General features: G+C 40.8%; 1 protein-coding gene across 9 annotated transcripts in view; it reads left to right on the top strand.

Moving 5' to 3' along the window:
- The window catches only part of TSC2 (TSC complex subunit 2), a 33,211-nt gene that overhangs the window by 7,592 nt on the left and 7,692 nt on the right, over positions 1 to 17,927 (top strand). For 3 of the 9 annotated variants that reach the window (XR_014698362.1, XM_084537357.1, XM_084537363.1), the window contains exons 14-33: positions 249 to 330; positions 1,162 to 1,317; positions 1,680 to 1,796; positions 2,351 to 2,473; positions 2,725 to 2,831; positions 3,423 to 3,576; positions 4,313 to 4,435; positions 4,755 to 4,889; positions 5,405 to 5,594; positions 6,026 to 6,119; positions 6,440 to 6,542; positions 6,763 to 6,857; positions 9,384 to 9,515; positions 11,298 to 11,462; positions 12,106 to 12,258; positions 12,433 to 12,545; positions 13,009 to 13,230; positions 13,669 to 13,884; positions 15,423 to 15,491; positions 17,679 to 17,839. Coding sequence is in view for 8 of the 9 variants with exons in the window: in XM_084537357.1 (XP_084393483.1) it covers positions 249 to 330; positions 1,162 to 1,317; positions 1,680 to 1,796; positions 2,351 to 2,473; positions 2,725 to 2,831; positions 3,423 to 3,576; positions 4,313 to 4,435; positions 4,755 to 4,889; positions 5,405 to 5,594; positions 6,026 to 6,119; positions 6,440 to 6,542; positions 6,763 to 6,857; positions 9,384 to 9,515; positions 11,298 to 11,462; positions 12,106 to 12,258; positions 12,433 to 12,545; positions 13,009 to 13,230; positions 13,669 to 13,884; positions 15,423 to 15,491; positions 17,679 to 17,839 (2,710 nt within the window). In the remaining variant the exon portion in view is untranslated. The remainder of the gene's footprint in view (positions 1 to 248; positions 331 to 1,161; positions 1,318 to 1,679; positions 1,797 to 2,350; positions 2,474 to 2,724; positions 2,832 to 3,422; positions 3,577 to 4,312; positions 4,436 to 4,754; positions 4,890 to 5,404; positions 5,595 to 6,025; positions 6,120 to 6,439; positions 6,543 to 6,762; positions 6,858 to 9,383; positions 9,516 to 11,297; positions 11,463 to 12,105; positions 12,259 to 12,432; positions 12,546 to 13,008; positions 13,231 to 13,668; positions 13,885 to 15,422; positions 15,492 to 17,678; positions 17,840 to 17,927) is intronic. The other 6 variants (XM_084537359.1, XM_084537364.1, XM_084537358.1 and 3 more) reach the window with 5 other exon arrangements.

Below are 17,927 nucleotides of genomic sequence, written 5' to 3'. Positions count from 1 at the left end.
AGCAGTAGTAAAAGCTGAATTGTAGGAAAAAAGTTGAATTGGGATTCTAGTTTCCACTTGTTCTTGAATCTGATTTTGTACGTAGAGACATTAATTGAAGGCTGAGTTGCCCTCTAACAGTTAGTGTTCTAACTCTTAAAAAATTTCGTAGTTTGATTTAGTTTTATTTTTGTTTTCTCTTCTTCCCCCCTCACCTAAATACCAGCAACTTCATTTCACTCATCTTGAATTTGCTCTTTCTATTTTAGGAATGAAAGCCGTAGTGCTGTTCGTATTAAAGTTCTGGATGTGTTGTCCTTTGTACTGAGTATTAACAGACAGTTCTATGAGGTATGTGTTTATCTGTTCCTGATGATTATGTGTGAGATCTTAAAGGCTTTGGCGAGGCGCGTTTTATGGTGTCATCTCTGCCACTGAAGAATGCACAGAACTGTGCTTTAAATGTTGAACACAGCAAACATTGCTTTAGGAGAGCTTGCCTTTCAATTGCCCTTAGCTGAGTAAAAGTCTATGTGACTTGCAGTGGGAGCTGCTGTGAAGTGTTTTGAAGACATCCTTGTTCATGGATTCACTTCCTTGTTTTAAAGTCATTAATTCCATATACATCTTGTTTTGGAAGAACAGAAGGTTAGGGTGAGAGATGATGAGTTCATTTAAAATCTTTGTAAAAAGGTGAGGTCTGAACAGAATCTGACGTGGGCAGATTGACTTGTCTTGGTGCTTCCAGTTTAATTGTGATCCAAGATGGAAGCTGTTTGAGAGAGGAGATGTCTTCAGTTCCTCGGAATGTACCCAGTGTGTGTCAGAGGACAGAAGGGGCAGAGGTGCTTCTTGGATTCCTTGGATTCCTGCTTGTCAAAAAAAAAAAAAAAGCCACAGAATTTCCTTAGCCCAGGCTCAGATAAGACTGTTGACATGGTCTGTAGAAAAGATGAAAGCTGAAACATTGAATCCAAGTTCAACAAAAGTATTAAATGTTTGGAAGGAGGGATATACAGAAATACTTAACTGTGGGGGAAAAGGAAGGATCAAGGAACCAAATGGTTAGTTGAGGAACAAGCCTGATACCAGTGTTGTTTTTGTTCTGTTTGCCTCTTTAATATGATGACTGAAAAACTGACAGCAAAATGTACAGACTTACTAAAGTTGGTTCTCTTGCAGGAAGAGCTGATAAACTTGGTTGTGATCTCTCAGCTGGCTCACATTCCAGAGGATAAAGACCATCAAGTTCGAAAACTGGCCACTCAGCTACTTGTAGACCTTGCTGAAGGCTGCAACACACATCACTTTAACAGCTTGCTTGATATCATAGAGAAGGTGAGGCAGAGTTTGCTCAACTGTCAGTAGCATCATGATGGCTTTTGCCAGATCCTCTTATTGTGGCTGAGGAGACTAACCCATGAATCTTACGACTTGCATGGATCAGCAGGGTACTGGAAAATTGCTGGATTTTATAGATGCAGGCACAGAGCACAGAGCTTTCAAAACCCTGTGAACATACATCCAAGCTATGTGACAGAGCTTGCAGAATTTCCAGCAAGGGTGAATTTCTGTGGTCTTGTTTGATCTTCCAAGATAGAATTAAAGAAAAGAAGAAAAGTTGTGCTGTGGATTTAAAGTGTTGTGTTATATTTCTTTTTTTTTATTATTTTATTTATTTATTTATTTATTTTAAACAGGTGGCTGCACATTCTCTCTCATCTCCATCTGAACTGGAAGAGAGGGATTTGCTATCATATTCCGCTTCTCTGGAGGATGTCAAGACAGCAGTTCTTGGACTCCTGATAATTCTTCAGGTAAACGTGGCAGAGTGTTAAACAAGTGTTCTTCAGAGTAGTCTTCTGCTAGACTCCATTGTTGTTTTTTTTTTTTTCCAGACAACTTCTGCTATCTGCATTTTGATCTGCACACTTAAAAGTTTAACTTTTCTGGTCACTTCTTTTGTTTTGGGTATTGTGTGACTGCTAAAAGTTTTTTTTTTTTTTTTTTCCCTCTTAATTACCGTTGTACAGTGAATATGAATGCATTTTCACATATGGAGGGCAGATGTGTTCATAAGCTGTAGCAGAAGGAGATTGGCTCATAACCTTGAATAGATCCACTGTGTTTGGGTGGCATATCCTGAGATACAGTTGAAGCAGTTGCAAAGAGCTGTTTGTTCTGAATGCTGCCCTTCTGAAGCCAGGCAAAGTTGCTCTGAAGTCTCTGCAGAGGTTCTGACTAGATTGGTCTGTTCATCTTGCTTTCAGGAGCAAGTCTTAGCTGTGTTGTTTTTGAATTCTCAGTGCAGATACACGTTCTGAATAACCAGTGTCAGATTGTGTTAGATTGTGTTTCTGTTCCTTTGTAGACAAAACTCTACAGCTTGCCTTCCAGCCACGCAATGCGTGTATACGAGATGCTGATTCACCACGTCCAGCGCCACTATATGTACGCGTACAGCCTACCTGTTGCTAGCAGCATCAGATTGCAGGTATGAGCAGTAACCCGTACTTGTAGGTCAAGAGCTGTGTGCTGTCTCTGGGAATCTTGGATTGCATGTGGGCAGTGTGTTCTGTTGAGCTGGTCAGAAGCAAAATTAAGCATTTCTTGGCTGGTAGGAGTACAGAACTAGCCACAGCATCTGGAAAAAATCCCTTTGTGCCTGCAGGTGGGAGAATGGGAGGTGGGAGAGTATGTGACTGGCTTGGGTTTTTAGTTACTCCAGTGTCTTGTCTATTGCAGGTATTTGATTTCCTGCTGATGCTTCGAGCCGACTCCCTCCACCGTCTTGGCCTTTCCAACAAGGATGGAGCAGTGAGATTCAGCCCTTACTGTCTATGTGAATTTGTGTAGGTTTCTCGTAGCATTTAGCAAATGCTGTTTTCAGAACTATTCTGCATTCTTGCATGAGTTTAATAGTTCATCTCCAGTTTGTCTAAACCTTCCAAATCCCGATGAATCTCTTGCTAGGCAACTCTATAGTTGCAGCTTAGGATGGTCTCAACTAATAACTCTGTGCTTTTTCAAATGACTTGTCTACAGAATTACCAATCCCAGACATGGAAGTTCTGTTTCAAAAATTCACAAAAATGTTTGCAATTTCCTGTCTGGAACCAGTGCTCCTATTGAGATTTGATTCAATGATTTGTACAGATCTGGCTATTTTAATTTTATAGTTCGTTCTGATGTTTCCTGTGTAACATACCACAAAGGATACCTCTCTAAATTTGCTAGGGGTCTGGATAGAAAAAGCGTTTATCCTGACCAAACCAAAACCTTGGTCTACTTGGCAATCCCATGTTTTTTAATTGAAAATAGTATTGTGTTGCTGTTTGGGTATCAAACTAGCTACCAAATAGGGTAGCATTGTAGGTAATATGGATAGGCTGTTCTTGTCTTCATTTTACATTACATTATTTTTCTGCATTCCCATGTTGCAGAGAAGCAGAGAAGAGAGCTTCTGAGAAAAAGCCAACTGGTACGCTCTCTCCACCTTCAGGAAGTCCCAGTGTGCCTTCCCAGAACACCACCATCCGTATGGGGCATTTGCCATACTCGATGGTCTTTGGTGTCCTTCTGCAGTGTTTGAAGCAAGTATGTCCCCCCTTAATGACAGCTACCATCCTCATATGAGATATGTCAACTGAAAATGTCTGGCTAGAGAATGCCATCCCAGAGAATCTAAGTAATGCCTAAAAAGCAATACTTAAATCCTTCTCCCTGAGCACCTGTGTGTAGTTGTACAACTTCATAACCACCAGTCGGAGCAGCAGTTCAGCTCTTTAGGAACTCAGCAAGGCTTTCATTGTGCTCTGCTTCAGAGCAGACAAAGGCAAAAATGTATTTGTTAGGACGATTCTTTGATCTTTGTTTATTTCTGAAAGGGCATTTGAAACTAAAAGAAACTGTCTAATTGCAAGTTTTTGAAGTATAATGAAAATTGGTAAATTTTCCAGTTGCTAATGAAATATATGTGTAATTTGCTCATTAATGCTGGCTTTGGACATCGTTGTGTTCTGAGAGGGTGTCTTGCTCTGGAAGCTCATTTATACTAGTGGTTAGGAGAGTTGAATTCTGGCTCTGTCTGGTTGAGCTCAGTCAGGTCTGGATACAAGTCGGTTTTCAGTTTTCAGTATTGCACCTAGAGCTGGATGAAAGACAGGCAGTAACTTGTGACAGATAAATGTCACTTCTTTTTATGTAGCTACCACGGCAAGAAATACATCTGCCTAGGAAATGGTATGTCTGGAATGTGATTGGTCTTGCTTTCAAAATGCATAGAATTCATCATACAAAAATTTTTCACCCTATTTTTTTTCTTTCTTTCCAGGAGACAGATTGGAAGGTGTTGAAGTTGGTCCTCAACAAATTGCCAGAATCTCTCCGCTATAAAGTGCTCTTTTTAACTTCTCCTTGTAACATAGACCTCCTGGCATCTGCACTGAGCTGTATGGTAATGCCACATGCCCTACTGATATATAATCATCAGATTCTTAGTTTGCCTGATATTTTTTTGAATTTTTTTCTTCAGTCTAGTATTCTGAAGTATAGTATTTTTAGTATGTTATCATGCTTGTTGTCAGTCCTCACTCACCCTCCCTTTTTGTGAGGGTTGTTTTAGGTATTTAGTAATCGGTCTTTGTTCTTTATATATGTATTATATATATATATATACAGACACCTATGCAAAGGTGGCTATGGGCAGTGCCTTTCCACTGCCTTTTAGAGAGTATTCTTAGTGTAAGGTGTTCTAACTTAATGTGCTTTATCAGCTCACAGACAAAAAGACGACTGACAGGCTCCATGGTACCCCAGAAGGCTTCTCTCGCACTGATTTGCATCTGGCTGTAGTACCAGTGCTGACGGCATTAATATCTTACCATAATTATCTGGACAAGGCTAAACAGGTAGGGGAAACTTGTATGTGTCAGGGGGAAATGACAGGGTTGAGTCTGTGTAGTGGAGTATTTCCTTCTCTTTCACTTTTCTAACTTTGCAGCAGTAACTGTCTGGTTAGTTGGTCTCACTGTTCTCCATCTATACCTGTTCCCCCACTCACACATTGCTGAGTGACTTTACCTTCTGCTGGAAGACACTGGTAAATGTAAAAATTGAACAGAAAGACACAAAAATTGTCCCTAAAAAGGATTTGATACATCCCTATATTTAATCAGAAGCTTAAGTAATAATTTCTAAAATTTCTACCTGATTATGTCCCACAGTAAGATTTTGGCCTAGAATACATGCAGCCTCTTTTAGGATTCTGGTGCATTTTGGATAAGAATTCATGTGTATCATACAGGCCTTATGGTAGCTATACTTTGCAAATTATTCTAAAATGCTAATTGAAGTCAAGAGATGATATGTCACATGTTTTTTCTTCCCTGCATTAGGACCTTTTTCTTTTTTTTTATTCTTCTAGCGTGAAATCGTGTACTGCCTAGAACATGGTCTTATCTATCGCTGTGCGAACCAGTGCGTTGTGGCACTCTCTGTCTGTAGTGTCGAGATGCCTGACATCATCATAAAGGCGCTTCCTGTCCTAATAGTCAAATTAACCCACATTTCTGCTACAGCCAATATGGCAATCCCTCTCTTAGAATTTCTTTCAAGTAAGTTGTAATGTTCCTCTATGTTTGATCTTCTACAGTTGTAAATGTTTTGTTTGCATTGAATATAAGTATTTTGATTGCATTTAGTCAGCAAATTCTTGGTATTTTGGTAATTCCCTTTCACCATCCTCAAAATATCAATGTTTGATCATCTCTTAATTGTTATTGCTTTTCTATTTAAGGCACTTGCACACACTGAATAAAGGGACATGTTTTGTGCAGTGCCACCGTACAGTGATGGGAAATACAAAGCTGTTTTCCCTGCCTTGTTGCTTATAATTTAAATAGTGCAAAGTTACACCATGATGTTAGTATTCATGTCAGCTGATGATTTAGAAGTAACAAAACAATTCAAATTAAATTGAATTCTGGTATTGAACAGCTCATGTTCAAAGCTCACCTGTGCTGGTTTTCTTCTTGAACTGTTCTAGCTCTAGCAAGGCTCCCTCACCTCTACAGGAACTTTGCAGCAGAGCAGTATGCCAGTGTGTTTGCCATCTCCCTACCCTACACAAACCCTTCCAAGTAAGTTCATAGCAAACACGCTTCTTCTCCTTCTTCATCTGTAAAATAAAGAGAATAAGATAAGCTTTTTTTTGTAGCACTCGGATCAAGGTTATGTATTTGATATTCCTCATTCTGGTATCTCTAAGCCTTTTCTGAAGGTGGGACGTAATCTCCTCAGACAAAATGTCTGTTTTTCATAAACAGAACTTTTTTTTCTTGAAACTTACAGTAGGTAAAGGAGTAGTTCTATTTCTCTGATAGAAAAGTCCCTCCATTCACTTCTGGAATGGCGTTATATTGCAGCATTAAACTCTGTGGAGATCTTTTTGCTGTTTTAGGTTTAACCAGTACATTGTTTGCCTGGCCCATCACGTGATAGCTATGTGGTTCATTCGGTGTCGCCTTCCCTTCCGAAAGGACTTTGTCCCCTATATTACAAAGGTAACGGATACTACTGAATCAAACAGTACATAAATTAAAAGGACAGCTTATACTGGTCTGAGAAGTATAAAGGTTCTGTTTGAAGACAGAGAAAAGCTCATTTTCTCGTTAACTTCTTTTTCAAGACTAAATGTGAGTTCTTGTGCATTGGCCACGATTGTGGTCTTTCAGCTGCAAGTCCTGCTCATTCCAGCTGTTACCTGTTTGTCTCAATTGGCAGGGTTTGCGCTCGAATGTCCTCCTTTCGTTTGATGACACACCTGAGAAGGACAGTTTCAGAGCTCGTAGTACAAGCCTCAATGAGCGGCCAAAAAGGTAAATAATGTTAGATTCCAGGAGGGTCTTGTGTTCCCTGTTCTCGTGCTCACACCATTCCTATGTTTTTTGGAAGGAAGCTGTCTAGTTATCCAAAATCTGACAGTGCATTTAAGCAAGCAAAGTAAACCTCTTTAGGTCAGGGGATTGGTAAAAGACAAAGTGAGTGTGGTAATAAGTTGAAATCAAATGTGTCTGACAGTCTGGTAGTACGTATGAAGGCATCACTGTTCTGTAAGTTTTTAGGCTAGGGTGTGGGTTTTTTGTGGTTAATTTTTGGAAAGCAATGGTTCTTTCAGGTACACTGCTACCAGAATAGAGAAGGGTAATACCAGAAGTAGTAGAGAACCATATTTATATTAATAGTGTTTACTCCTTTTAAGAATTGATCTCTAATGACTATTACAAACAATTGCGAGGTAAATTATATTGATTAGCAACCTGTATAAATTAAGATAGCAAAAAATGTGTTTTTCCATAGTGATATCACTCAAGTCAATGTGCTGGGTGGCAGACAGCTGCCTTCTCTGTGGCTGAATGGCCTGATCCTTTTTTTTAATTTTGAAAGCAGTAAGTCAGTTTTAAGCAAAGCCTGGTATCTTTAGAAGTCAGAATGTACCTTGTCAGTAGTCTTTCAAAGTAACATTTGCAGGGATGGAAGAGTATTGCTTGGAAGGCATTCAGGGGTTCTCTAATGTCCTTTTACCTGTAGGACATACCTAAATTGGTTCACTTAACTTGCTTCAGTGTTAATATGCAGTACGCATCCAGTGGCATTTGAACCCTGGGGAAAGTGCCTCTACTTTAACTGCAAGACTCAGCGAGTATCTTGCAATGAAGAAACACCATCCCTGCCCTAATGCTATAGCTGTAAACCCTGTTTTGTGTTTCATCTCTCCCATCTCCTCCTCTTTCATTCAGAAATTTGGAAGAGAAGCCTTTTGACACTTGTCTCTTGAATTAGAATTTCAGCTAAGCTTTTTTTTTTTTTTTTTTTCCAAAAAAAAACTGTTAAATTCAACCAGGTTGGAATACTACTGTATCTAAAGGCTTTCGCTAATGCTGCAGGATCACTTTCATAGAAATCTCTGCTGAGGAGTGTGGGCTGTACTCAGACAGCAACTTGAAACACTGGAATGGCAGTAATGCCTCTGCTTTCGAGTTTAGATTCTAGCTAAATGAGAGAAGAAATAGCTTTGAGCAGATAACTGCTTCCTTGCTTGAGAAACTTGTGTGCTTGGGTTTTGTGCTTTGAACCCCGAAGAATAAGCATTTCTCTGCTCTAGCTAAGGTGCCGGGTATTGAAAGAGATGAAGATTCCAACAATTTTCAAGGCTGCTGAATGGCAGTGTAGGTGTAGGTGATTATCTCAGTGTGGGTCTCTGCTCTCTGTGGTCACATCTCCAGTTGTGGCTGAAATGTAACCTGTCAGGGGGAGGAGGAGGAGGAGAAATAAACTCTAATCCATCTAGGTGACTATCTGAAATGTAATCATTCACTGAAAGGAGGAGAGCAAATAAATCATGTTTAGGAAGAGTCAAAAGGGTTAAATGGGTATCTTCATTTTATATAAAGCAATGTGAACTGCTGAACCAACTGTTACCTACCTATTGGTGCCCAGCCAGGCATGCAGCTCAGCTGTGACTAATTGAAGTGCCTCTTAGATGTTAATTGCTGTCATCTGCCACATGTGGTTGGCACCAGACAGTGTGAAGGCTTATCTTCTTTTCTGTTCCTCTTGAAAGTCAAGTGGGTTATCTTGATCCACCTGAAGTAAGATAGCTTATTTGACAAAAGCATCATGCAGTCAGCAGCAGTGGAGAGGATGTTTGCCTTCTTGTCCCCGCATCCATGCAGTGCAGTGCGAGAAGGATCAGTTTCAGACAGGCTGAGTCTCCCCCAGTGTCTCAAGATCTGAGCCAAGGGACACCTCTCACCGACCCTGGTAAGTTTTTGTGGTTCAGAGTTGAAGCTCAGGCTCAGGCCAGACCTGACAATGTTAGATTCCTGTCTCTCTGGGAAGAATGTGCTGCTACCTGGTACTGGTAAAGCATTTTAGGATCTGGGGATCTGGTCTTTGTGTAAGTAGCCATTTTTTTTTTTTTTAGCTGTGCTGAATTGTTGAGGTGAGATAACACAAGAGGTGGCAGAACTGCACAAACCTTCTTAGACTTGAGAGCTTTGTGCCAAATTAGCAATAAGATTCTCTTGCCTTTGTTTAACAGTTCAGTATTCCAACAATCATTTCAATCAGTTTTTTTGTTTTAACCTGTACTAATTTCATTTGTTTTGTAGCACATTTAAAACCTTGTTTTCAAAATGTGGTTTGTCTTTTTAATGCTTTCAGCTCTGCTTGTTTGTACGTTTTAATTTTTATTTTCCTTTTTTGGCATTTGTTTTATTTCACATCACCCTCCGGGATCCCCCAATATTGACCCTGTGACCTGTGACCTTTCAACCTACATCCCTTCAATGATTTCCTCCCTTCCTGTGACCTCTTATGGGGCTTGGTGCTTCTCCACCTAGTAGTTTAAGACTAGCCAAAAATGCAAAGCAAGGCTTGAATAACTCTCCTCCAGTGAAAGAGCTGAAAGAATCCTCTGCAGTTGATGCCTTCCGATCCCGCAGCATCAGTGTGTCTGAACATGTGGTCCGCAGGTAGAGGCACTTTTAAGTGGGGAGAATCCAAGAGCAATTCAGCACTTGGAAATTTTACTGCAAGGGTGGGTGGAAGCAGGGTGGATTTGCATGTGGGATGCTTGCATGACTTTGATCCACATTTAAAAAAAAAAACCTGCTCCTGGCCACAGTCTAGGTTTTGGGAAAGCATCATGGATATTCCATGGCTTCCCAATGCTGGCTGTTGGGCTGCCACATTGCCCCGTGTGTTGTGTATGTCTGCTTTGCCCTGTTCTCTGATGCTTTTGCAAGAAAAAAAATCAATTTGCAAAATATGGTGATGGGGGAAAAAAAAAAAAAAAGAAAAAAAAAAAAGAAAAAGGTTGCATTCTGTGTAAGTGAGCATACTGGTTAAAACCCACTGAAACTTCAGCTTTCTAAGCAGTGACTTGCTGCAGGAGATGCTTTTTATGCTCTGCCAACTTAAGTGCAGGCCCTCTTTCCAAACTATGAGGAATAGCTCTGGCCTGGGTTTGGGATTTGTTTTTTGATGCAGAGGGGCTGTCAGAAGTATTCTGGTCAAAATACAAGGACATGAAAACCTTCATTTGTCTCTCCATAGAGTAGTGAAAGATGAAACACGCCCAGCCCGTAGGAAGCTATTGCTTTTATGGCTAAAGAAAACACATTTTAATCACAAACATGGATTTGCTCACATGAAAGATGAAATGATTTACGCTAGTTTTCTAAACCTATTTTTGGATTGCTTCCCTTGAAATTTAAATTGCTGTCTGTAACATTGCTGTGCTGATTGGAAATCTGAACCGGAATGTTTGTGCCTTGATCATTAAGGATTCCTACCCATAGGATTTTATTGCATGTATTTGTGCTTTTGACTGTAGCTATACGTTATTCAGGGGAAAGACACTGACGTGACTAGATTGTGAATATCATTCTGGCACTTGATTCTCTAATATCCTCATTAATCTATTAGGTGATTTTTTTTCTCTTGTTTTTATATTCAAATTGTAGCAATTAAAGCTCAGATAATTAACCTTAGTGATGCCAAAGAAATTGTCACATTGTAAAATTTTGGCTGTACTTCAGTTTAGCTTTTATTACGATGGCATAAGGATTCTTCTTTATAAAAGCATCCCAATCCAACCTGTTACTGCAATTATTTTAAATCGCATTGCTAACTTTGTTAATTTGAAGGCAGAACTACTCTCTAGTCTCGTGCCAATGTCCTGTACAGAGTGCAATTTTTTTCTATTTCAAATTGAATTTAAAAAACATATCTATTGCGTTTATTTGGAGCAAAAGAAAATCAATATATGAAAGAGATGTAACAGAGGGAAAAGTAAACCACAATATTATGAAGTTAAGTCTAGAAAGACTTGATTTATGGCTCATGGGCAACATGTTGCCTGGGAAACTCCGCAGGTTGCTTATGTCACAGAATGCTTGCCCTCACTATAGATTAGCCAATTCAAAGCATGGTGCTGCCATTCCCCATTTGCTTGGCACACTTGCCCATGGGCCACCAGACATCAGAGAGCACTGGCCTCACCTAGTCAGCTGATGGTCATTTAGATGTTTCTCAGCCTCAAGGTAAAACACACATTCTCCAGTGACAATCTACAAAGCACGACATGAAGGAGATCCAAAAATGTTTTGATTACATCCTGGGTTTAATGTCTGGCCACTTCTCTATTCTGGCACATGCATGTATGGCAGGTGGTTCTGCATCATATTGTCTTCTGGGTGATGGGGATGAACATTTTGCAATGTGATCTGTCAGTTGGAAACGTTCTCTTCTAGTCGGATACAAACATCCATCACTAGTTCAAGCCTGGGCTCTGCAGATGAAAATTCAATGGCTCAGGCTGATGACAACTTAAAAAACCTCCATCTGGAACTCACTGAGACCTGTCTGGATATGATGGCCCGATATGTCTTTTCAAACTTCACTGCGGTGCCAAAGAGGTAGGGGTCAGTCGGTGACTGGGGAGAAATATTTTTGTTTGAGGTTTATATTTTACTTTATCAGTGGAAAATGGCTGTGATACCCTTGAGATTCTGGCAGGCCTAGGAGCCATTTCTTGCAGATAAAATCTGGCTTGTGTAAATATGAAGTTAGATGAGAGAAGTCCATTGCAGCCAACCAGCCTTGTCCTCAGCCTTGAGCTGATCAGAAGGAGATGCACTGAAGGTTGTGTAGCCCCAGTGGCACGCTGTTTGTGAGCACTGCTTTGCTCCAGGCCCTTGCTTAACGATAGCAGTTTTTGCTATAGAACTGAGTACCATGCCAGCTGGCTTCCAATCAAGGGCACTTTTCTTGTGAAACCCTCCCAGAAGGGGACACGTAGCCCAGACAAGCCTTGTTCCTGTACTGCTCTGTAATGTGTGGCCAGGATAATAGTGGTAGTGCTTCTATCTAATGAAAGGAAAGTTAGCTCATCCCTTATCCTGATGGGTAACACCTACATCGATTGGGGAATATGTTTCAGTTGCCATAAAAAGGAAGAAAACAGAACCTATCTCCTGCGTAGTCACAAGGAATCAGCTGCCTCTGGAGGCTCTGTGCTTTGCAGTCTGGGAGCTGTGCTCATCACAAATGTCTTTTTAGGTCTCCTGTGGGTGAGTTTCTGTTGGCTGGAGGAAGGACAAAGACCTGGCTGGTTGGTAACAAGCTGGTGACTATCACTACAAGTGTTGGGACAGGGACAAGGTCCTTGCTTGGCTTAGACTCTGGAGAGTTCCAAAGCAGCACAGAGTCAAGGTAATTTTTGCTTGCATTTCTAGAAACTTCCACCTAACAAAGTCACTTTAAACATCCACCGTTGTTACTGTGCTTTTTTTTTTCTAAGGTTTTCCTCTTACCACAAGAGGACTGTTGTATTTGTCCGACATGATACGATCCTCTCTCAACATCACCAATATCTCTTTTTCCCAGCTCAGACCCTGTTTTGCAAGTGAGACAAACTAAAGAAGCTCCAGCAAAACTGGAATCTCAAGCTGGGCAGCAGGTTTGCAGAAGCTCTCGCAACAGAGTCAGATCCATGTCTGGTAAATTCCTATCCTGGAGTCTTACTGCCGTTGCTGGGTCTGTTACAGGTTTAGATGTCCTAGCACCTACTGAAGAGACCTGTGTCTAAACTGAGCTGAGAATCTGGACCTGCCTGGTACTTAACAGTGGGCAGGTAGCAGCAGCTGTTGGTCTCAGTGCTGCTGGTGCTGCTTCTGCTTGCCTTTCCTTGCAGGAAGGCTTTGATGGTTGGTTAAATGGTGAGCACTTGCAATGAGAACCACCTATATCTACCTAACCATGTGGTTTATAAGAAATACATGCAAGGTAAAGCTCTCTTAGGTTCTCAGTGTTGTGCTAGATGCTCTAGATGCTAGAGGATCTCAAAAGATTTACTGTTTCTCAGACATTTTTATTACTTACTTAACTAGTAAATAATTACTATAAATATTTTTAGTATCAACTAAACGTTTTTTCCCTTCTGTGTTGTGCTTGTCTTGCTAGGTGGTCATGCCTTACGTGTTGGTGCCTTAGACAGCTCAGCCTCCCACTTCCCTGGTGGTTCAGCTTCCCAAGGGACACAGAGTCCTCCTGCTCCTTCATCTCGATCAGAGAAGTCTAATCCTGCTCCACAGACTCCTCTGCAGAAAGAAAAAGCAAACTTAGCTGCGTATGTCCCTCTGCTGACACAGGGCTGGGCAGAAATCCTAGTGCGCAGACCAACAGGTATCTTTACCTGGGTGTGGAGTGAACTCTTTTTGAGTTGCATACGTGCATCTGCTGTTAGGGAAGCATTAATGACGTGCTGAAGGTCAGAATTCTTGAATACTGCAGTACATTAACTGGGAACTGCCTTTTTCAGCTGGAAGTTGCTTCCTGAGAAAATAACTGACCTAGTATCATTAATTAAAATGAGCATTTTGAATACCTTTTGGGAACCTGCTATGGTAATGTGTTTACTAAGGATTGTTTTTGAAGGACTTGGGACAAGGTATAGAGTAGTGGGAGCTACGTGCTGAAAATAGGAAACAACCAAGTAATCCTGCCACATGTCAGGAGAACTGAGGAGATCTGTTCTCTGTTTGGATACTTGCAAAATCCAAAACAATGTGTGTTTTTCTGGAGTGGAAGTCCTTAATGCTCTTCCCTAATTTTCTTCACCAGGTAACACAAGCTGGCTGATGAGTCTGGAGAACCCGCTGAGTCCGTTTTCTTCAGATATTAACAATATGCCCCTGCAAGAGCTGTCTAATGCACTCATGGCTGCAGAGCGTTTTAAAGAACACCGAGAGACGGCTCTATACAAGTCCCTCTCTGTCCCCTCCTCCAGCTTGGCCACTGGGACAGCCAAACCATCACTTCTCCAACGTTCCAACACAGGTGAGAGATGTCAAGCCAGTCGTGTGTTTAGCATGGCTGTCACTAGCCTGTTTCAAGTCTGTTGAAGTTACTGTAGGTGTTCCTGAAATGTAAGTTAGTGGCTTGAGGGGTGACAGTAATGAGAAAGGGAATCACTTCTTCTCTTTGTAGTTGTCAGTGAAAAATTCCCTTCCTCCTTGCTTCTGATGTTTCATCAGAAAAGTAGCTCCCTTTCTTGACTAAAAGAAAGAGAGGAGCAGTGGAGCTTCTTTGCAGGAGTCATGTGTTTCATGATAACTGTTTGCCAAATGAAAGTAAAGTCACGGATCTTTTCTCTTTCCCGCTGATCTGAGCATCCCATGTGTGAATGGATCTTCCCATGCAGCACTTTCATTTGTCTACAGTTTTTTTTGGGCACTGGCAGTGGTAGTTTCCTAGGAAAACAGCCTAGGGTCAGTTAGTTGCCACTGTTTTACAGCAGAGATGGCAGAGCACAAATCCCAGCAGCTGCGGATGTATTCACCTTTTAAAAAGACTGTTCAGCCTTCAGACTGGTGCCGTTGAATCACTTGAATTTTCTTTGATGGCTTTAATGTCGTGGCCAGGGTTTGTCACTGTATTGGCTGTAGTGCCTGGTGATGTTGGTGCTAGTTTACTTTGAAAAGAGGTGTTAATGCTGGGTTGTTACTGTTGACCAAGCTGGAACTTGTAAAGCTGTCAGGAATCCCAGCTTAGAGCTGTTACCAACAACATTTAGCTGAGGCTGTCAGCATCACTATCGCTAGCAAAATTGACCGGTGATAGCAACAGGCAAGGCTGTTCTGAGTAGGTGGCATCAATGGTATGAGTTGTTTTGTAAATCCAGTTAAAAAGAAGAAAAAAATCTTATCCATGAACATTCCTGTTGAGTCCTACAAATTTGTGGTATGTAGGCATTAACCGATCAGTCAAAAGAAACACTTACCTGAATGCCACTCCTGTGGCACTCAGTGAGAAAATCATTTTGGTCATATTCTTAGCTTCTACAGTAGCCTGCCAGATGCAACAAGTGAAGTGAATGTTTTGAAGAAGTTTTGCTTTAAGACTCTCATATGCATGGTGTTCTTCCTCTGAAGAGGTTAAATCCATGAGTCTTTGTCCATATTTCTACTCTTCAGACCCTTCTGTGCATTTAAAAACTATCTTTTGCCAAAAGTATGTATCTCAGGAAAAGCTCAGACTGGTTTTCTGTTTGTGCTAGGACATCACCGAGGAACTTTCTGTTTCTAAAACTCACAAAGATGCATTCTTCAAAGAGAGCAGTTTGAGTCTGCATTGTTTGAATGTGTTTATGCCTCCTTATTCATGTTGAAAACTTGCACCCTTGAAGTATCCCTTTGGCATCTAGTGAGCTTATCCCAGCTTGTTCTTTCCTTTGTTTTTATTTATTTATTTATTATTTTTTATTTTTAAATAGGTTCTTGGTTACATTTTAAACTCTGTGCTTTTTAATTTTATTTTCTTTTCATATAGTCTCTCCTTCCTTTTGATGTAGCTGCTCACTTGATTTCCCTTTGCAGTGGCCTCTTTCTCTTCCATGTACCAGTCCAGTTGTCAAGGGAAGTTGCACAGGAGCATATCCTGGGCAGGTATATTTATATATCTTTAAGGGAAAAAAAAAAAAAAAAAAAAAGTATTGCCATAGAAGAACACCTCTGATTCATAGAAAATGTATCCCTCATACTTCATTTTCCCCTTCCATGTCTCCTGTCTGTACCCGGTCTCATTACTCTCAACAAATGGGATCTTGACTAGCATGAAGAAGTCCAAGCCAGATGCAACATTTGCAAGTGCAGGCAATTTCTTAAAGCAACTTTTCTTTTAGCTGGGGCGGGTTGTGAGTCATGAGGCGCAGCATTCAATGGCCTGTCAAAATGTCTGAGTAGCTTGATTAATTGTTTATTTTCAGCTTCAGTTTACAATTGGCTTTGTGTTCTGCTAAATGTGAAAGCTCCTTATTCTGAGAATAGCATATAAGCATATAATGTGCTACAGGACAATCTACCCAGAAATGAAGTCCCCTGCTACTCAGCCCACAGAAATCTGTCAGAATTGGACACAGAATCTGATGAAAGAAGCTGATAAATACGTATTAAAAGTTTGATGTTAAAATGGATGCTGGTTTACAGTTTTTTTTTAAGAAAAAGAATAAATATATTTAAGGTGGAAATGTGATTAAATTCTAGCTTTTTGGAGGCCCAATATCAGTGTAAAAACTGTCTCTGCTTCAGTAAAATTTACTTTGTCATTAAATTAAGCAGAGATCAAATTGCATAGGTTACGAGCACAGCCCCTGCATTGCTTTGACGATTTGCAGTGCTTTGTGACTTTAATTGGAGGGTTGAAATTTCCTTCTATCTTCTTTCCTTCAGTGGAAAATTCTGTGTAGAACACCAGAGTATTCCTAACTGCTGTTTTATTTTTTTGACATAGGCCTCTTAAAGCAGCACAAAGATGCTGCAGTAAAATGTTTTTCTATACTTCTTTCAGCTCAAATTCTTCTATTCCCACCTAAAGTATAATCAGTGAGCATTTTCATTTTTAAAAAACACCAGCAATCTTGGCAGTGATGCAAGAGCTAGGGAAGCTTGGAAATGCTGGATATATGCAGGTGTGTTCTGGCTTGGACAGCTAACCAGATCAGCACGTTGTTTTGTTTTTGTTTTAATTTTTTTTATTTTTTGTTGAAAGTATGTGTGTGCAATGCTAACTCTTAATTGCTTCTTTGAAATAACTTTGGTCCTGCGAGCTGAAATCAATCCAGGAAAAGCTGCTTTAGTGATTTTTTTTTTTTTTTTAATGTTTTGCTGATTTTTCTTTAGTTTTGGTGTGTGCTTTTTTTTTCTTTTTTCTTTTTTTTTAAATTTGGAAAACAAATCTTGGCCTTTCAGATTGGTCTTCCAGTCCCTTGTGTGCATAATGGGAAGCCTCCTGTTCTCCAGCCTTTTCCTCAGGACAAAAAGCAAGGCCAGGAGGAGCCTTTGGTCAGACTCATCCCTGTGGTCAGGGTCACAGCCAGAAGTAGACACAAGGTTAAACGCTGCAATAACTTCCTCCACCGTAGGCAGGGCTTCGAAGGAGCTTTCTTGTCAGTGTGGTTTCATTACCCATTTGCCTGATCAGATGCCACATGCAGGTTTCCCAGTATTGCTGCAGTGCATGTATTACTCCTGCTCTCTTCTCCTTTCACATGTCTAGGGCTGAATTGTTTTGCTTCTACTGAGACATACTAGGAAAACTGCCAAACTGCAAGTAAATGGCTCCTAGTAAAATTTCTTACCTCCTCCTAGGCCACTACAAGGCACCAGGAGCGTTACATTTCAATACAAGAAAAACTTAATTTCTTTGCATACTTGCATAGAACTGATCTCTTCACTGCCTGGATAACGATGAACTTTTAATGCTAGTCTTGTATTTCCTTACATCTCTGTAGTTCCTGTGTGTCCTCATAGCTGAGTATGGATGTACAAGGTCCCATTTTCTTCATTCTGTCCCCTGCTTGTTCATCAGTGACAATTGGAAACAACTGCACTTGTTTTGACAAACGTAGGTGCAGGCCTTTGCTGTCAGGGTAAGGTGATCAGGTATCCTCTCCAAAAGGGAAACCAGGAGCAAGGCTGACATGACGTGAAATCAAAGAACCAGGCCACTCATTCAATATGGCCTTCCATTGAAATCCCGTAGGGAAAAGGCTGGTACTTCAGAGGAAAGGAGGGGGACCTGCCAGTCTATTGCCTCTGTGCAGACTTCAGTTCTTCTGCATTGTGTCTTGGTAGAATCTGCGGTAGTGCTGGAGGAAGGGAGCCCGTCAGAAATGGAGCTCAAGGAAACCGAGTTCCCGGCTGAGTCTCCAGAGAGTGAAGATTTTGAAACTTCATGTTCTGAACAAGTCTTGAGTGAGGAAAGGTTCAGTAAATCCCACGAGTCATATAGCAGGGTAAGCAGAAACAAACAGCACTTTTATGCTGTGTTGCAACCCCATCTTCAGACACATGGGATAAGTTGTCTGTGCCTCTTGGCACCTT

Source organism: Aythya ferina (genome assembly GCF_964211825.1).
Source record: "Aythya ferina genome assembly, chromosome: 15".
NCBI lineage: Eukaryota > Metazoa > Chordata > Aves > Anseriformes > Anatidae > Aythya > Aythya ferina.
Note: the sequence above shows the minus strand (reverse complement) of the source record. Positions and strands in the feature narration are given on the sequence as shown.